Consider the following 18,912-nt stretch of genomic DNA (forward strand, 5'->3'; position numbering starts at 1 on the left):
ATTCCAATGCCTGATCACCCTTTTGGTGAAGAATTTTTTCCTAATATGAAATCTAAACTTCCTCTGGTGTGACTTGAGTCCATTTCCTCTTATCTTGTCACTTGCTTCCTGGGAGAAGAGACAAACACTCACTACAATCTCCTCTCACATACTTGGAGGGACTCATAAGGTCCCCAAGATGCTTAATACTGTGTATCAAAATATCCACCACCGGTGGCAGCTCATCTCTCAGAACCAGGAACTCTCCTGCTAAACTTCTCAAGTACACAGAAATTGTCTACCTCCTAAAATATATATGCCATAATGGTTGAGAAATTCACCTTGACTGTCAAGGCATCACAGATCAGCAAAAAATAACCCCATAACCCAAACAAGAGTCCATCACTCAGCATCCAGAACTTAAATAAACTTTCAATTTGGAGCTTTGTTGCCATGGCACTATAGAGCCAAAAGCAAAGAGAAGGAAAGGACTTGACTTATTTGGATGCGTGACACAAGAAATGCAGGAAAAAGAAAAATCTCAACTATACAGAGGAAAATTAAACCAGTCTTGTTCAAGTTTACAAAAAATCAATGAAGGAAAGTAAAACATGATCTATCTGTGAGAACACTGAGATCAGGTGGTTGGTGGAATTTTTACCCCCCTTATCCTCAGAAAATGTCTAACACATTTTTAAGGCTTGAGGACTTGTTCCTCTAATCATGCTTCTAAGTGGTGTGAGACTATTTGGAAAGCCTGGAAATGCAGCATAAAGAGAGAATCATAGAGTTGCTTGGGCTGAAACAGATCTTGAAAATCATCTAGTTCCTACCCCTCTGCCATTGGCAGGGATGCCATCCATTAGACCACGTTGCTCAGGACCCCATGCAACTTGACCTTAAAGGAATGGGGCCTTTACAGCAACTCTGGGCAACCTGTTCCAGTGCTTCACCACCATCCGAGTAAAGAATTTCTTCCTGACATGTTATCTAGAGCTCTCATAATTGAGTTTAAAACCATTCCCCCTTGTTCTATCATTATCTGCCCATGTAAAAGGTAGCTTTCTCTCTTTTTTTTAAGCCCCCTATACATAGTGGAAGGATCCATCACATGATATGCTTTGTGCAGAGACCCAACACAAACATATCAGGGAAGTCTGTTGCAATCCCCCAGTGGGTGAAGGGACACTATGGAAGGACCTGCACACATTCAATCTGTATGAAGTACAATGACATTATGACTTCAGTTGGGAGAATTCTGTAGGTCACACCAGCAGGAACTTTGTCTCTCAATTTCAGTAGTACAGGAACACTAGGAAACAATTAAACTTTTAAAAATAGAAACACTCTACAGTGATGTATTGACCTTGCTCAGGTTATGCCAGTGATGTGACCCTGTACAGAGCAGTGATAGGTGAAGACCATTCTTAATGGCTGAGAATCAGTTTTTGTTGTCATAATGAGTCTAACTGCTAGATCAGAATTGGTTAATTTCTGGAGCCTAGGTCATAATGTATCTTCAATCAGTCCAGTCACCTCAAACCTCCACTTCAGGGACAGATTTAATTTCTCACGCCATAACCAGCACTCTGGCTACAATCCAGTTTTACTAAATGGCTTCAGAAGCATATTCAGAGGCAATTTCACTTGCTAATCATCAAAAAGTAGGCTAACACAGTGCTTTCTTCAACACATTTCTTCTGTTCTCAGACCTTTTCCTGAACATAGCCAGAAGAAGAGAGCCTAGGGTCTCAGACACATAGGGATTCTGATTAACCACAACTTCCAGTTTTTCTTGTATCATGCTTTGACAAATACGTTGAAGAAGTGTGCCCTGAAGGCTGAGCTACAAATCAGTTCTAACTGCAGGAAAGGGATCGTGCCACTGTATTCCATCTCTTTTGATGGCCTACAAAGGAAGCAAATTTTCCTCCAAAGGAAGACTACTACCCCCTCTTATTTTAGAATTATAAACAAATAATTCAGAATTGTCTCCTCTGATAATCTCAAGAATTTGTCCTGTTGGCCCAAGTAGGTTTTACTATTTAAAAGAAAAATCTCTTAAGACAGTTTTCGGAAAAAGGATGGGGAGGAAGGAACTAGATAGGTGGACATCAAATAGACAGTCACATATGTAATGGTGCTGACTATCTACTGTGTTTTGACTTTGGGGGCCTGAGGTAGGGCTCCACAGGGTCTGTATTAGATTCTTGACTGTTTAGATTAGTCATAAGCACCATGACACTGACTTCTTTTAACCCAAAGGCAGATGAGACAACAGGCATCTTGTGGTGTGCCACCAGTTGATGAAAACCTCATTTTTTTACTTCGGCAGCTTACAAGAACTGCATCAGAAAAATCCACAAAACTGCTGAATTATGGCCAGAACATTACTCTGTTTTCTTTAGGGTGTTAAGGCTATTCTTATGTTACCCTAGAGTCATCAATCCTTAAATTCTATTCTCTGTAGTAGCCTTCAGCACATCCAACCTCTTAATTAGCAAGAGCCTCCTAGAAGTCTTCACCACTTATTTGTGCACCTATTAGCCAGCAGACTGTGGCAAATCCACTGCAGCATTTAGTGAATGGGAAATAATGTTGTCAGTGACAGTATGTCTTGAAAGTGACAGAAGGCAAAGTGTCACATTTTAAGACAGATTGAACAACTTTCACACTTAAGATCCTTGAAAGTCAAGGCCATATATGAAGACTCACAGATGTCTCACCATTTATTCATATCTTGAAAATTAAGTATATGAGCATCAAGCACTGGGAGATTCTCCTGTTAAGATTCTCTCAAGTAATAAAGTCCATTGCATAGTATTATTCTATTAATGTTTTTCACTATGTCAGGTGTGTTTGGGATAATCAGTCTAAAAAACCAGGACTTCTAACAGCCAAGTTTATCTCATACTAAGGTAAACATCTAAAATAGGTCAAATGAATTGATATTGTTGCTTGTGCATAGCAACATGAGTAAAATCTATTGCTTACTTATTCTCTGAACTTTTCCCCAGGGAATGAAGTATAAGCAAAGGAGTATTGCAGTGGATAGGTTTTGGGAGAAATATCAACAGCACCTCTGTTCTTTGAAGCCTCAAACTTCAGTTAAATTTTAAAAAACCTGTAATTTAATTTTTCTTCTTCCTCTTTCTAACTAGTGACTCAGGGACACATCTGCACAGAGCTCAGAAATACACAGTGCAAAAACATAAGAAAAGCCATACTAAGCAATTTAACATCTCTGACAATAGATAACGTGTGCTGAAGACTTTAAGGGGATACAGAAACAGCAGTAGCTCCTCAGAATGCTCTCCCAGCACTGCACAGTCTGCACCTCAACACCCTGAAATGTAGATGCTTTTGCAAACAGTGCTTAGAGTGTTTTTATCACTGAATATGTTGAGTTGCAAGGCATTCATCAGAATCTTCAAGTCCAATTCCTGGCCTGCACAGAACATCCCAAGAATCCCACCCTGTGCCTGAACGTGTTGTCCAAATACTTCTTCAACTCAGACAGTTTTGGTGCTGCTCCTCCACTTCATTGTCTTTAACACTACGTACAGTGTTAGCATCCAGAACACCACATTTAAGGGAACACAGAAATAAAAGATTCTACAGCTGTATATAGTTCTCGATGCATCACCTGGGAGAGAACACATTAGCACCTTTCACAACATGAGGAAAATATTCATTCGAGCTCCAGAAAGAGTTAACACACACAGCACTGCAGTACTCCACACTCAGGCTAGCAGAAGCTGGACAGTTGATCTCAGTTTTTTCATCTAGGTATGTACAAAATACTTGGCTTCCTTTTTTTTATTTTAGAAGTTTTAAGCTTTGACAGTTTTGTATTTCAAGGTAGTTAATTTTTAATTTGCAGCAATGTTATTTTATATAGGCTGAATTAAAAGAGTGGTAATGTTCAGAAAAAGTACAATGTCTGGATATTAAATAAGATCTGACTGTTGAGATTCATGTAAACTAACAGGAGCTTTGGGATTTGGCCTGACAATGAATTTGCAAGGCACTTAGCAAAAAAACCCAAATAATATTAACCATGGAAACTGTAGTAATAATAACTTGGACTGGAAAAGCAACATAGCCTAGTAAGTTTAAAGCAAGATAACATCAGAGTAGGAGCTACAGAAAGAGCCAAGGGAAAACACAGCTTCATTCTAGATCAATCTCAATACACAATGCTTCACAATAACTCTTTCCATTAATTCACATCTCGGAGCACAGTAAAGTAAAACACTGTCTATCTGGATCAAAACAAAGGTTTTTCCAGTCAATTACAGGACTACAATTGTGGCAACAACAGATATCTACAGAAAAAATGTAACAACAGGGCAGCCATAAAGACTTCTCCTGTGGTTTTCCCAGATTCCAGCCTCTTGAAGTATAAGCAGACAGACACACTCCATAGCATTTTACTCTATTAATTTTCTAGTACATTTTCAGACTTTTCAAGTTCTGTGGTAGTGTTCAAACTGTAATACTGTAACAGGAAGAATGAGCCCTTTCTATCCTTTTTGAACTGCTATCAGATAGGTTTGATGCTGTAATTCACACATTGAAGAATAAAACAAATAATTTAATCCCTATTAATCTCTTCTGCTCCATTCAAGACTGTACAGAGAACAGAACATGACACGTTTTTTCTTAATTGTGCCTTTTTCAGATTGAAGTCCACATTGTCACACTTTAATTGGAAGATGTCTGGTGCTCCTGAGCACTCTTGACACCTTGGAATCTTTTCTGGTACTATTATATTCACACTGAGATGTGAGAACCAGAACTGTACACATCAGTCAAGTTGCAGCATAATACAGACAGATTCATTAAAAATGGTGACATTAAAATGCTTTTGCTTTGCTCGCTATTCTCTTCCTAGTAATTCCTAAATACCGTTTGTTTATTTGACTAGTGCTAAACAGTGAGTCCATGTTTTCCTTAATCTGTAATTCCAAGATCACTTTCCTGAATAGCTAGTCCGGTCCGGTCTGGCATGAAATGCCTAATGCTTCCTTTACTCTTCTCTTCATCTGCATCACTTGTCTATTGCTTTATCTGAGTTCTACACACCACTTGACAATTCAGTTCTTCAATGTTGCAAATTCCTTTGAACATCTTTGCACCCTGTTCTCCATTTTTCTACCAATATAACTTAATATCAGCAACAAATACCTTGATTTTTACTCTTAACTTTGCTAATATACATCTACCTCCCATTTTTTAAAAAATCACAATTTGAGACAGAAATAGTAAGTAAAAATAAAAGACAATTTCATAATCTTATGTCCTGTAAACCCACAGACTTTAAGCGTGACAGCAACAAGCCCTTTCCTCAGTGTTACGAGGGCTGTCTCTATACTGAAGATGCTAGATATTAGACTTACAGGCTTCCTCTAATACAGGTAAGTAGCACAAAACCCAGTAAGTGCATACAGCTGTCTTATATTGCATACTAACATTCTGAAATGAAGTGAAACTTATCCTTGAATATACCAGTAGGCTGGGATGCCTATTAGCTATTCCAAATCTTTGATTAAGAAGTCAGTGGTGTTTATCTCAAGCTCTACCAAGCAGACTGTTGAGCTCACAAGAGCTCTTATCTAAGCTTGCAGATCATAAACTGGGCAAGTGAAACAAGTGGCTTCTTATAGTTCTGTATATAATCCCCACTTCTTGGGAAAAAAACCCCCACCAAACATGCACATCAGTAGAGAATACTATGGATCTGAACAGCTCTTTCAGTGTGCTACAAAAACATGGCAGTGCAAGAAAGACATTAATGTTTAAACAGAAATGTTCTATCCTCCCATTTGTGTTCACAATTACATAGAAGCCACTGACATAATGAGCACTTCCCATGAGTTAAATCACACATCGACGAACACAAACATACCTTTTCACCAGGCAGACCTGCAACTCCATCTGGTCCTTTCACACCCATCTCACCCTACAAAACAAATTGATGAATTAAAAGCTCTACAGACTTCTGAGGTTAAGAACAACTACTCAGGTCATGTCAGACTCAATAGAAAGGCATCTTCTACCTGATTTTTTAGTAATGAAACCACTGTGAAGGAGGATGCCTTACATGTAACACTAGAATCAGCAAAACAAATGCATTTTAAACACCTGTAACATCAATTAAGTCCTTCATCAGACAAATACTTGCACATCCACATTTCCATAAAAACAAGTCCACTAATTCTAAAGGAATTCATTGCAACAGAAGACTGAAACCAAGAGGATCCATTTTCAGTTCTACACTGAGAAAGCTCAATACATAATACAGGTTTGTATAAAGTTGTGTGCCCGCAATATTTTTGAAAGACACTACTTAAATTACTCTCTCCCTCCCTTTTAACCCCTCAGAGAAACCAAACCTCAAACCATAAGCAATCTATAAGAAAATTTTAGTTTTGAGAGACAAACTATTGACTGATTAGAAGAGTTACGGAAGACCTCAGCAGTTGTAAGTTGGACCATAAGTCTTAAAAATGACATAAGAAAACATCAAACCCAGAAATTTTGCTAAATAATGTGAAGTATAAGGTTTAAAAATTTTAAAATAAAAATCATTTGGATGCCAGAGGAATACAACAAAAGCACTGAAACTATACAGTGTTCATTTAAAACAAAAAATTAGGTGTTCTACTTCTCCCAAGAAAATAACATTTTCCAGCAAGAATAACATCGTTACTCTGTCTGAAATGAAGTATTTAACCTTTCTGAAGTTGAGAAAGGAGCAATAAGATTGGCCAGAAGTACACAAAAAGAGTTGTATCAAAGTCATAAGGGTTAAAAAAATCCCTTTAAGATCATCAAGTCCAACCTTTGAGTGAACACCACCATGTCAATGAGACCATAGCACTGAGTATCATGTTCAGTTGTTTCTTGAACACCTCCAGGGAGGGTGACTCCACTACCTCCCTGGGCAACTTGTTCCAAGGACTTTTCAATGAAGAAATTCTTCCTGATGTCCAGCTTGAACCTCCTGTTGCACAGCTTGAGGCCATTTCTTCTTCATTGGCTGCCTAGCTGACCCCCACCTGCCTACAGCCTCCTGTCAGGCTCTTGTACAGAACAATAGGTAACCCCTGAGACTTCTTTTGTCCAGCCTAAATACCCCCAGCTCCCCCAGTCACTCTTCACAGGACTTGTTCGTACTGATCATGTACTCATTCCTCTCACCCAGACCATGGATAAAGATATTAAGCAGCTCTGTCCCAAAAATAGGCCGAAATCCTGTATGTGTTGCATGTTGCTATTACATGAATCCACTGGTACTGTGAGAGGTAAAGGTTACCTTATCTAATCACCCAGAGTCACTCTCTTATCTACGCATCCTCTGTTCCCTTCTGCCACTTGACAGTATTTTAATAGATCAGCACCACTTTGCTACCTTCAGTGGTGTATTTTTATACACTGTATAGTCTAAAATTACACAGCCTGCTACATGCCAGAAAGCCTTTAGCCTGTATTACTTACTAGCCAATTAACCAAGGTATGTTTACACTTCTGTTCTACTAACCGCAGACAGACTCCCCATCTTGAAGACAATTATTTTCCACTGCAAATTAGATCTGCAAGTCATGCTTCTATCTCCTAGTTGGGATTTTTATAACCACAGGCTGAAAGGTGGTAGTTTTTCATGCCTTCATGAATATATATATAAGATAATATAGGTATCTAATAGTATTCATATAAACAGTATCACAGATAAAAGTAAAAAATATAGGAAATGCATCTTTAATACTTTTTATTTTTTAATGGCATTTTCTTTTCCTTCTGCAGGCTTAAAGTCCTTCACAAAAGCGAAGGATAAGTTGCCAGGAAAGCAGCTTTGTAAGGTGGTGAACAGTAGCAGTACAAGGCTGGCATTTATAGGTTATGAGGTACACATAGTGTAACAACAGCCAAAGGTAGAACCATGAGCTGTAAGTCTACTGTCAGGATTTACTAAGGGTGATAGTGAAAATCCTTTTCAACAGAGCTTCTCATGGGCAGGCAGGTGTTTAGCCATCCCCAGAAAAGCAGAGCACCATTACATATAATGGTGACTTGGGAAGACAAATGACATCACTCCAGATGTCCCTCCACTTCCTCCTTTTTCCCACTGCTTTATATACTGAGCATGGCACCATGTGTAGGGTATGGAATATTCCTTTGGTAGTTGGGGTCACCTATCCTGGCTGTGTTCTCTTCCAACTCCTTGTAATCCCAGCCCCTCACTGGTGGGGTGGGGTAGGGAGCAGAAAAGGCCTCAACACTGTGCAAGCACTGCTTGGCTGGAAACATTCCTGCATTATCAACCCTGTTTCCAACACAAATCCAAAACACAACCTCACACTGGCTACTGTGAATAAAATGAACTCTGTTCCAACAAAACCAGGACATAACATCACCAGAAATACGCAGGTAAAAAATGTGTCTGTAAGCAGAAAAAGAAAAAATGAATTCACATTCAGAGAATATGTTAGGAGAAAGAAAACTCATCCCAAAAGCAGCATCGCTCCAGGGCTTCCCTGGTACTGTGGGAGCAGCAGGGAGTATATAGACGAGGAAGTATCATCCGTGTTACTCCCAGCAGAAGCCTCCAGCTGTGTTCTGTTCCATCCGTGCAGGAGCTCAGCCTCACCAAGGCCTGAGCTGGGTGTCTCTGGTTTAACTCCTGCACTGATTGCACTAATGCCAGTCACTGCTCCCCTCCCCCTGTTTCAGCTCTGGAATGGTCTCACTGGAGAAGTGTGACATCCCCCACACCTCTAAGCACCTCAGAGTGGAGAAGACTTGCTGCCACCATCTCCACTCCTCAGGAAGACTTAAACTTAGGACTGAGACGAATAATGGAATGGCAAATATGGTAAAAAAGACAGTAAGTCACATTTCAGCATTTTTAATAAGAAAATAAATTGTCGCCTTCCTAACGATATTTTTCCTTTTTAATTTGGTAACTTGGATGATTAGATGGTAAAACATAAGTAGGACTATCCATAAATTCCTAGGCTGGTAAGTATGAAGTCTTTCCTTCTGCTTACTGTACGATTTTACTTTACTAAGTATACTGGCAATTGCTGATTTTGTCATAACTGACAGCCAGCCACATTTTGCTCAGTTTTCTACTTTTTCTTGAATTCCAGCTTCTAGGTCCCTATCAATAACCTCAGCAACAAAGACTGGGCCAGAAAGGAACCATTCTCCAGGCTGCATAGTACAATAGAGATGCTTTAGGTGGAATCAAGTCAACTGGATTTTAAGAGGAAAGTAAGAGTAGCAGGAAAGAAAGACTAGCAAGAAAAATAGGCAGAAAGAACAGTTCAGACACTTTACTTGTTCTCCAGGAGATCTTTTTTCATATCATTCTATTACAAATATTTTCCTAGTGCAATAATACATTGCATAAACCTATCTCTACCAATCCCAAAATAGCCTTTTAAATGTCTTTTTCCTTAAGTAAAATTTAAATTAGTGAAGTTGAATAGCAACAAATTTCTCCACGGTGTGCATCAACAGGCATTTTAACATTTGAAAGCAATCTGCCTCTGGTTTTTGGTCCCTACTTCACTTACAGCATTAACCAATGACCTATTAGCACAGCTAGGATTGGTTTAATGTTAAATCAAAATATTTAATTTTGTTTAGATCTCAATATAAAGTATTTCATGGGCACTAAGTCTGCTTAAAAGAAATAAAACCAGAAAACATAGGATTTTTTTTTAGGCTCTTTGAGAGAGAAAATCAGCTTATATATTCAGCATACATGTAATCATTCCAATTACGGTCATCAATATTCTGTCTTTCTGAAGAATTTCTACATACTGAGGAGAAAACAGGACTTTTACAACATTATCAAAAGACATTTGCTAACAACAAATATGTTTGTAAGATTCTGAGTAGCTAAATATGATTCTGAAGTAGCATAAATTGCAACCAAATAGAAAACAGTAAATATCTCAGATCAGCAGAAGAGAAAATCCAACTCCACAGCAGATATCAAAATGTGTTAAAATCACAGGAGACTGCTACCTAACTTGTGTCCATTTCCAATCCGTGAAATATACTGTGCTAAGAATCAAGCTGCCATGAGAATAATATAGCATATTATTTAGGGATAGTCCAAATTGTATACTTAGTAAGTAGCAAACAATTTTGGTCTCAGCATTTTTTTAAAGTTTGAATTATTGAGAATCTAAAGAACAGGAGGTGGTCCCTTGCTGCAGAAGCTGATCTCCCAGCAAAAATATCCAGCAGAGCAAACTAATGATTTCACGGCCAAAGTATCAGAGATAATAGTTTTGAGTGAAGAACTGTCCTCATGAACTGATAATGGAAGGATAGGTATACAAACAGGAAGGTCATTCACACAAATGGCATAATTTTGATCAGTGATGCTCCTGTGCATTCAGACGTACAGCTTGCCAGAGATACATCAATATTTGCATGAATGCTTGTTCCAGTGAAAATATGGTACTTCAACTCTTTTGGGCCTGCAATATACTTTGAATTTTGGCTCAGACCTCTTCAGAGGTACTAAGATGAGCCAAAAGTACAGGAACTAAGTGGACACAGGCTAATAATTAAATTCATAATGGCTTACAAGCTATCATGCTTTATACTGGCAGTAGCTTAGATGTTCCTGAACAGTCTGACCTTAGGGAACAATGACATTAGACTGAAGAGAAGGGCAATTTTGAGGGGCTTGAATATAGCCTAATGTCAATCTGCGTAGGTAGACACTTCCTAGTCAATCCCATAGCAACAAAAAAAGACGTAAATTCAATCACACAATTAATTAAAGTGAATGGGAAATTGGAATGAGATAAAGAAAAGGATAAGAACTGTTGTGCTGAAAATGAGATAATATCAACAGAATTAGAAATTTCTCATAAAAGAAGGTAAAATATTAACATTTTCACTTGGATGCTGCAATGGCAAGGAAATTTAAATATAGTTACCTGGATGCCTATAGTAACATGATTTAGAAGCAAAAGAAACAATAAAATGAGAAGCTGAGCACAAGCAAAGGGGGAAACATACTTAGGAGCCAAACACAAGTTAGAGAAGATCTGGTTTTTTTTGTAACTGGCCAGCAAAGTTATGAAGAAGCTGCCTATTTTGTGTATAACATATTAGAAGACACTCAGCCAAGTCTGTTAGTTTCCTTTATGTAATCTGACAATAAATCATGCATCCTACATGTCTGGAATGTTCTGGAGCCTTTCAGCCTCATCAGGTCTAATTATTGATGTAACAAGGCCATCATTGAGAATGAGTGTTACTGAAAACTTACGTAAATGCAGAGCCAATGAGAAAAATGGTATTAAAATCTCAGAGAATGCTGCTTTCAGCTCCATCATGGCAGGCACTATTTAGCACAAGATTTGTTTGCTCCCAAAGGTCAGTGAGCCAATCCTGATCACAGTCATACTGTGCCCTCCATCCAACCCCCCTTCTCCTTCCCACCAAAAATGACAAAAAACCCCACCCACTGCAAAGCTAGGAAGTAACAAGTACTGGTCAACTACAAGAAAAGTTCAAATTAAGGAGCTTTCTTCCTGCTTGGTGTACCAGCCCTGACTTTAACTTGCTGATTCATTCAATTTTGTGAAAAGACATTCATAAATGTCAATACACTCTCTTTAGGTTAAACTGCGGAGTGCAGCGGGGTTCATTGACTCTTAGATCGTTCCATGCATAGAGAATCCATGGAATGAGGCTCTTGTAAAACAAGTGGGAGAACAGAACCAGAAGTGACTACAGGCACTCACATGCTTTGTTTAGAGGCACTATGCTTTATACAGTAAATACTGCTAATTGGCTGGGAGATTAAATGGTAAAAAAAATCAGACGTGTGAAGTCTGCTTTACCAATGTAAGAGCAATAATAGTCTTAACGGATCAGGTCAGGAGCAGAAGAGCAGTTTACCAAAAAACACGAGGGAACTCCCTATGCTGGTGGCATAGCCTAAAACTAAAAACTGACAGTTGTTTAATACACTCAGGATCAAAACTTTGTGATTAAGTATGAAAACTGAGAGCAGTCCCTCTAGGTTCAGCTGGACTATATAAACTAACATGACTGAACCTTTTTTTTCACCTAAAAATACAGCTTGTGTGAAAAGTGAAATATATACTGGAGGGGAGGAGTTGTGGTGGGGGGCAATATACTATCAGAGAATGTTCTTAATTTCAACCAGCTGTATAGATAAGCCTTCTCAGAACTGCACTGTTTTCAGCCAGACACTACAGTTTTAGGAGCAGCCCTGGCTGTCTTCACTATTTTATACCACATTATAAATGGTGGGCTGCAAGGTAGGATGTTGGGTTAGGATAACTCAATCCTAACCTCTGGATTAGGACATTCTAGGCATCCTCCTCTCACACTGCATTCCCTGAACTCAATTCTTATCTCACTATCTTTGTGGCAGATTTACAATAGTTTATTTAATTTGCCCCCTCTAATAGCACATGCAAAACATATTCCCAGACATGTCTTAATTCAGCATCCTCCAACAAAATTTAAGGAATGGAGTGGGAAGGGAAAACATCTGATATGTTGACCTGTTATTAGGAAATTCCAAGCTATGCGGCATAAGAATGTCATGGTAAGCATTACAGGAAAATTCAGAAAAGGCCCAGTGAAAGGACCAACTGGCCTGTCCTAGAGACTTGCCAATGGCAGATTTTTCTCTCTTCACAATTAACAAAGTTTCAGGTACAAGTGTTGTCAAAGAATATACTGAGGTCACATTTCATACCCTCGTACTGATGTTTACAAGGATGATTCCACCACATGGGATTCTGTCTGTCAGCAGTAATGTACACACATGACATGGAAAAATTCTTGTCAGACTATGTACACACCTTCTGTACAGGGCCTGGTGACAGGGCTGGGGAGGCATGTGCTTCCCAGGCAGGTAAACTGTGTTCCACAGAGTTGACGAGGTGACCCAAAAGCAGCTCTAAGATGCCTGGCAGGGAGCTCACACGCAGAGCCAGACACTGACTGATAAAGGATCCAACCTGTGTTCAGGTAGATTCCTTTAAGGAATAAAAGGATCCATATAGTTCCTATTTAAGAAAGATAAGCCACTGACAAGGATTGAAAGAGAGGATTCAATTGATATTTTACCTTTTCACCTTTCTCTCCTTTCTGGCCAGGCAAACCAGCTACTCCCGGCAATCCTGCTTCTCCCTGATATAAAAGAAATAAAAAAGTCAACACAGCAGATCTAAAATATATTTGGTTAGGTTTCCTGTCTTTGTCACAAATGCCTAACAAAGCAAATGACTCAATAAATAGGGTGCAACACCCAGGAGAAGTATTAAAAGAAAACAAACATAATGTAGATTATAATTCATTCTTAAGCAAAAATATTTATACTAAATATAATGCCTAAATACAATTCTCAGTTTTACCATGGTACTTTTTTGGGTGTATATTCAAACAATTAAACCTTACTGACATCTCTAACTTCACATTGACTAAATCCAAAATGAACTGTTTCTTAACTGGGGAAATACAGTGTAAGCACGTTACAATACTACAAACCAGTAAGATTTTTTCAAGACTGCAAAAAAACACCAAAACAACCCTAACTATTTTTATATCTAACAAGATTTAACAGCATGATGCATTAAAAAGCAACAGAAAAACTTTATACTTTATTTGGAAAGCAGTAGCATCCGTGTGTAGATTCTTGCTGCATCCCTGGAAGCGTGTATATTTTGCTGGCATGAATAGTCACTGGTGATGAAGTCGTAGCCAGTAATCTCTCCTCACGTGGGCACTATAACAAAAAGATTTTCTGGTTTTTGGTCCACTTTGGTTAACAGGTAACTTTAAGTTACCTTCCATTTTAATATTCCTGTAAAAATCATGCACAGAAAGTGGCAACAATTTCAAACAGAGAAAAAAGCTGTAAAAAAATGAATTCTAGATATTGCGATCCTTCTGTTTTAAAATCAATACTAATTAAAACTGATTTGAGTGTCCCACTTCTTTCTTCCAAAAGACAGGGGAATAAAGAGGAATCAAGTCTCTCAAAATTAGAAACAGTGAAATAGAAAATGTCCATGGGGAGAAAAAAAAAGTACGTCTCAGTCTCATCTGGTCCTCTGCCCTTCCCCTAAGTGCAAAATATAAAAGTGAATGCTAAGGAAAACTTTTTTTTTTGGTAGTTAAATACTTCTGGCATACATAGCTTGGAAACAAACAAAAAAGCCCTGAAGCCAAGATTTACCTGTCTATGACTCCTGAGAACTGAGCCAGCCTGAAGAAACACAACAGAAGAAACCAACAGAACCTGCTAAATTTCAGAAACTCTCATCAAGATGTAATGAGCTTTTTTTCCAAGCCTTCTGTCAGAGAAATTGCCACAGGATTTACTGCTCAGCATAGAAATTTGTATCCAAGTATAAATTCTTTCCCTTAAATCACTGAAATGTAGTTGTTATAATGGGTAAGGAAGTTGTGACAAAATAAATCAGAATTTGTAATGTTACTTTCAATATGAAAGTCATCAACAAGTAACATCTTAAACATAAGAGATACAAATGAAACTGATGATGCTTTTAGCTATATAGATGAATTAATGTTTAAGTGTTATTAAGAAAGCCTATTGTTGAGTTTTTTGTGTTCATATACAATTAGGGTTTGTTTTGTTCTTGCTTTTTTTTTTGCTACTGTGTTGTAACTGCTCAATAAATTGTATTTTCAAGCACCAAGTGGAATCTACAGAAATTTCATTCATTCCACTTTTTCATAAGCTTATACATTCAAGAGAAAGTCTACATTACTATCAAGAATATATTTAGAAATATATTTCAACTATTAATCCTTGTTTAAAATTGAAATTTCCCCCTGAAATTAGATAATGTTTCTTTCATGCCTCTGAGCACCAAACAGTGTTCTGCTCCTCTGTTCTTGGGCAGATTTCTCTCTCCAAGCCAGGCACACTTTCCCCTATCTCTTTGTGTATGTAATCAATCAGTCCTAAACACTCTGGGTTTTCTTGCTGACTAAAACCTTGGTGGTGATGGCACTCACTGTCCACTGTCTCAGAGGAGCCTGATCTTACAGAGTACTTATGACTAGCAGGCCAATAATTTAACACAATGTCTTTCTGAGGCTATTTGTGGTTTGTTTTTTTTTATTTAATGGGCTAGATTGGACAAAATAATTACATGTACAACTTCAAGCTGTGGTCCTACTGTCTTCCAGTTTGCACTGATTCTTGTTTATCAAAACAAGAGGGAAACGTGAACTCTTTAAACTAAATCAGTGTTTTCCCTTATGTTAAACAGTATATACACGTGCATTCTAAAGAAGAAAGTATTTCATAGAATCATCAAGGTTGGAAAAGACCTCTAGAATCAAGTCCAACCATCAACCTACCACTATAACTTGCCAATTATGTCAATTGCCAACTTGCCAATAACTTGCCAACCCATTCCTCCATTTTAGTCTATTAAAACAAAGAAAACTCAACACCATCCTATTTTCCTTCTCTTCCACTCATGCACATTTTCATGGGTTTTGTTTATATCATCTGTAAAGCCTCAAAAGATGCAACTGCTACTGAAACAGCCTCTGTTGTGTGAAACCATTCTCAAGTCATCACAGTGATTTGTTTCCTACTCTCTGAGACTTCTTGAGTTACTAATTAGACACTAATATATGTTAAGAAATGCATTTAAAAAGCACTAGCAGCACCTAGTGCCTTTTGCTGATGTTCCATTGTACCGTTAATTTAGGCCGAAAAAAACTGTACCATAACTCCAGATATGGAATTAATTTTTAGAAGGCAATTAAACTACTCCCTCTGTTGAATTTTTTACAACTCTTTAGCAAGAAACAATCAAGCAATTTCTTTTGTATTAACATTTGAATTGTAACAGATAACTTACCAAGTCTGCAGATATTTCACAACACGTATCTTCTGCTGCAAGTTGGGAATTACAATAAACTGCTATGTGGTGAAGTTCAATCTATTAAGAAATATAAAAGAAATTAATACAAGGTGTAAAAAATTATGTGTTACGGCATGCTTTTTCTATCTTGGTGTAGTAAACTTTCCCTTTGAACCACTGCATATTTCTGAAATGCTACAAAAAGACAAATCCAAAACAATTACACGGCTCCTTATTTAAGGAACAAATTATGCAGTCTATTACTTTGATGTAAATCGCATTTTAGATTTCATTTATTTTCATATAAGTTGCATTCATCTGTATTGGTTTGCTATATTACACAGGTATTTTAGCCTTGTAGACATCCTCTGCAAACCTTCTTTTCAGGAATGTAATTTTCTTCTGCTGGAAACTAAAATAAAGGTTTGATAAACTCACTATCAGATACATCTATTGCTTTGGACAGACCTTTGCCTGGACATTGCCAATAAATCACCTGAAGAGCAAAAATCACAAATTCTGTACATAAAGCTTGCGTTTCAGAGATTTTGGGTGGATTGGTGAGATGAGAAGCAAGTAAAATTCAAACTATTCTTGTCCTCATATGCCTCTTTCTGCATCAGTTTTATATCCTCTTAATCTCCCACTTGCACTTAGTATTGAGAAAACTGACCATTGGTACAGGATCCATTCTGCTGCCTCTGTCAGCTTTAATCCTTTAATGTTTTCCTGCAAACGTGGAAATCCCAACTGACAACTTTGACTCAGAATGATCCAGCTCATACCATGCAACCAGCAGAAAAAAACCTGCTCTTTCTCCTGTGCGCTATTTTGAAATGAGGAGACTGTACACACATTTCAAGTAACATTGAACTCAAGTCTTAGCAAATAAAACAAAGCAAGAGCTTGGCTCCATGAAATAAGACCTCCGAGTCCAGGCCAAAGTGCTTAGTGCCCCACAAGAATGATTCCTCCTGCAATGTTAGCTTGCAGTTACGATGTGTTATTTTCCTCTGGAACTCTACAGTGTATATAACATCGCTGAAGCTTTCTGACGGTCGCTATAAACTCCAAGGCAGATGCTTTAAACCTGGTAGCTGAATGTCAGTGTACTTAAAACAAACAGATATTTCCTGAAGATTTCAAATTACTTGCTTTCAAATTACTTTCCTCCCTGCATGAGGAAACAGAGGAGAGCATCCCTGGGACAGAAAATAGCACAGAATATTATGGATAATTCTTGCACCAAAGGCTGCAGGAAAAACACCTCTGGCCATTTTGGATAAGGGAGAGACAATTATGAACTATGTGCCTCTATTTCTTCATAGCTGAATTACTCTAGAAGACCTAAATACAGAGGTAATCCTTAATTATTTTTTGTCTTCCCTTTATCAAAGACAGACAAAGTGTAACAGACAACTGATACAAACCTATAAATAAACCTCACTAAAAATTAAAGAAAAAAAAATAGGACTGCATCTTTAAACATAGCAATAATATATCTGTAGTAATTTGGTGGTTCTTTCTCCAAATTAAATACAGAAAAGCAGACTCCTTAAACCAGGACTGAGTTTTATGCAGTTACTTTGGCAACAGCTTTGTCTTAGCAGATGCTACAGCACTGAATAATGTTTAGAGAAAAACACTTAAGGACTTCAAATTAAGAATACACTCTCTAAAATAATGACTGTGTTTGAACATTTTATCTATGCGATTCTTTACAACTGTGTTAGTAAAAGTGTGGCTAAAACATTACTTCATGTTATCTATTTGTCCTTTCATACTACTCACATCTACAGGCTTATCATCCGCAGCACGAGAAGCAATCAGTGTCCTTCCCTGCAAGTCAATGGTGAATTTTTCATCAGTCTGCTTTCTCTCAATTAAATTACAATCCAAATAGAGGGAAATGATCCCTGACTGCACGCTAATACCAAGCTTATGCCACTGCCGGTCAAACAATGGATAAATTTCTCGATTCTTAAAAATGTAGTGCAGTATATTTCCCTGAGAGGATTTGGTCATATACTCCACCACCTTTTTTCTACCATCCAGGAGGACAGAGATCTGAAAGCAAGACAAAATAAAAGAAGTGGTTATTTAAAAGTTGTAAGAAAGAAGCACATATGTAAACCATATATAACAAAAAAAATTAAACTACATACACTGGGCAAGAATTTTGTTATGGAACATTCTACTATGTAACTTGGTAAATAATTATCAACTTTAAATTATAACATGCATTTATTCTATCTTGCAGTCTAAACTTTATAGATTTTGCTAAATTTCTGTCATTCCTGCAACAAATTATCAATTATTTCAGAGCAGTCTGTATTTCATAAAAACTTTAGCTAAATCCATTAAGGAAGCATCCACTATTACATGGGGGAAAAAAGAAGGAGAAACTTTGAAGAAGTTTCAAGAAGAAGAAGAAGAAATAAACCAAAGATGACTCTAACCTCAGGTGTGTCATACTGATTTAAAACTTGCCATATATACCAACGCTCTTTCTTGGTATTTCGCCGTATACGGAACGTAGCAACTAAAGAGTATTCTTCAGGAAGCCCATTTGGAAATACTTGCCTGGAACAGGAGGGAGGAAAAAGATTTCTTGTTATTTGTATACAAAAAAGCATTTCTTTAAAGGAATGAACAGAAAGAATACCTGGTTAAAACAAGAAGCCAAACACTTACTCCTACTCATACACACTTACAGGCCTGAGCATCCAGAAGTGCTTCTTCTCAAAAGTACAATTCAGTCTCTTTATAAGAATAAATGACTCAAAGTTTAGTAATTAATTTTTGGTCTAAATTTTTTAGCATCTGTGATTAATATAAATAGGAATCTAAAAAGAAATTATGCAAAGTGAATGTCCCACATGAAAGTATTTTAAAATACATCTTTTCCCAGTTTATTGCTTGGGATACTTGAATAGGTTTTGTAGAGGATTTGTAGAATAATCCCCATCCACAGAGACTTTCAAAACACAGCTGGACCAGTCTCATA

General features: G+C 37.6%; 1 protein-coding gene across 8 annotated transcripts in view; it reads right to left on the reverse strand.

The window, feature by feature from the left end:
- The window catches only part of COL19A1 (collagen type XIX alpha 1 chain), a 178,440-nt gene that overhangs the window by 128,280 nt on the left and 31,248 nt on the right, over positions 1-18,912 (reverse strand). For all 8 annotated transcript variants that reach the window (XM_083856904.1, XM_083856907.1, XM_083856906.1 and 5 more), the window contains exons 5-10: positions 18,365-18,488; positions 17,697-17,972; positions 15,903-15,983; positions 13,658-13,783; positions 13,126-13,188; positions 5,891-5,944 (exon numbers count right to left, since the gene is read on the reverse strand). In XM_083856904.1, coding sequence (XP_083713030.1) covers positions 5,891-5,944; positions 13,126-13,188; positions 13,658-13,783; positions 15,903-15,983; positions 17,697-17,972; positions 18,365-18,488 — 724 coding nt within the window. The remainder of the gene's footprint in view (positions 1-5,890; positions 5,945-13,125; positions 13,189-13,657; positions 13,784-15,902; positions 15,984-17,696; positions 17,973-18,364; positions 18,489-18,912) is intronic.

This window comes from Zosterops lateralis, assembly GCF_965231275.1.
Source record: "Zosterops lateralis genome assembly, chromosome: 3".
Classification (NCBI taxonomy): domain Eukaryota; kingdom Metazoa; phylum Chordata; class Aves; order Passeriformes; family Zosteropidae; genus Zosterops; species Zosterops lateralis.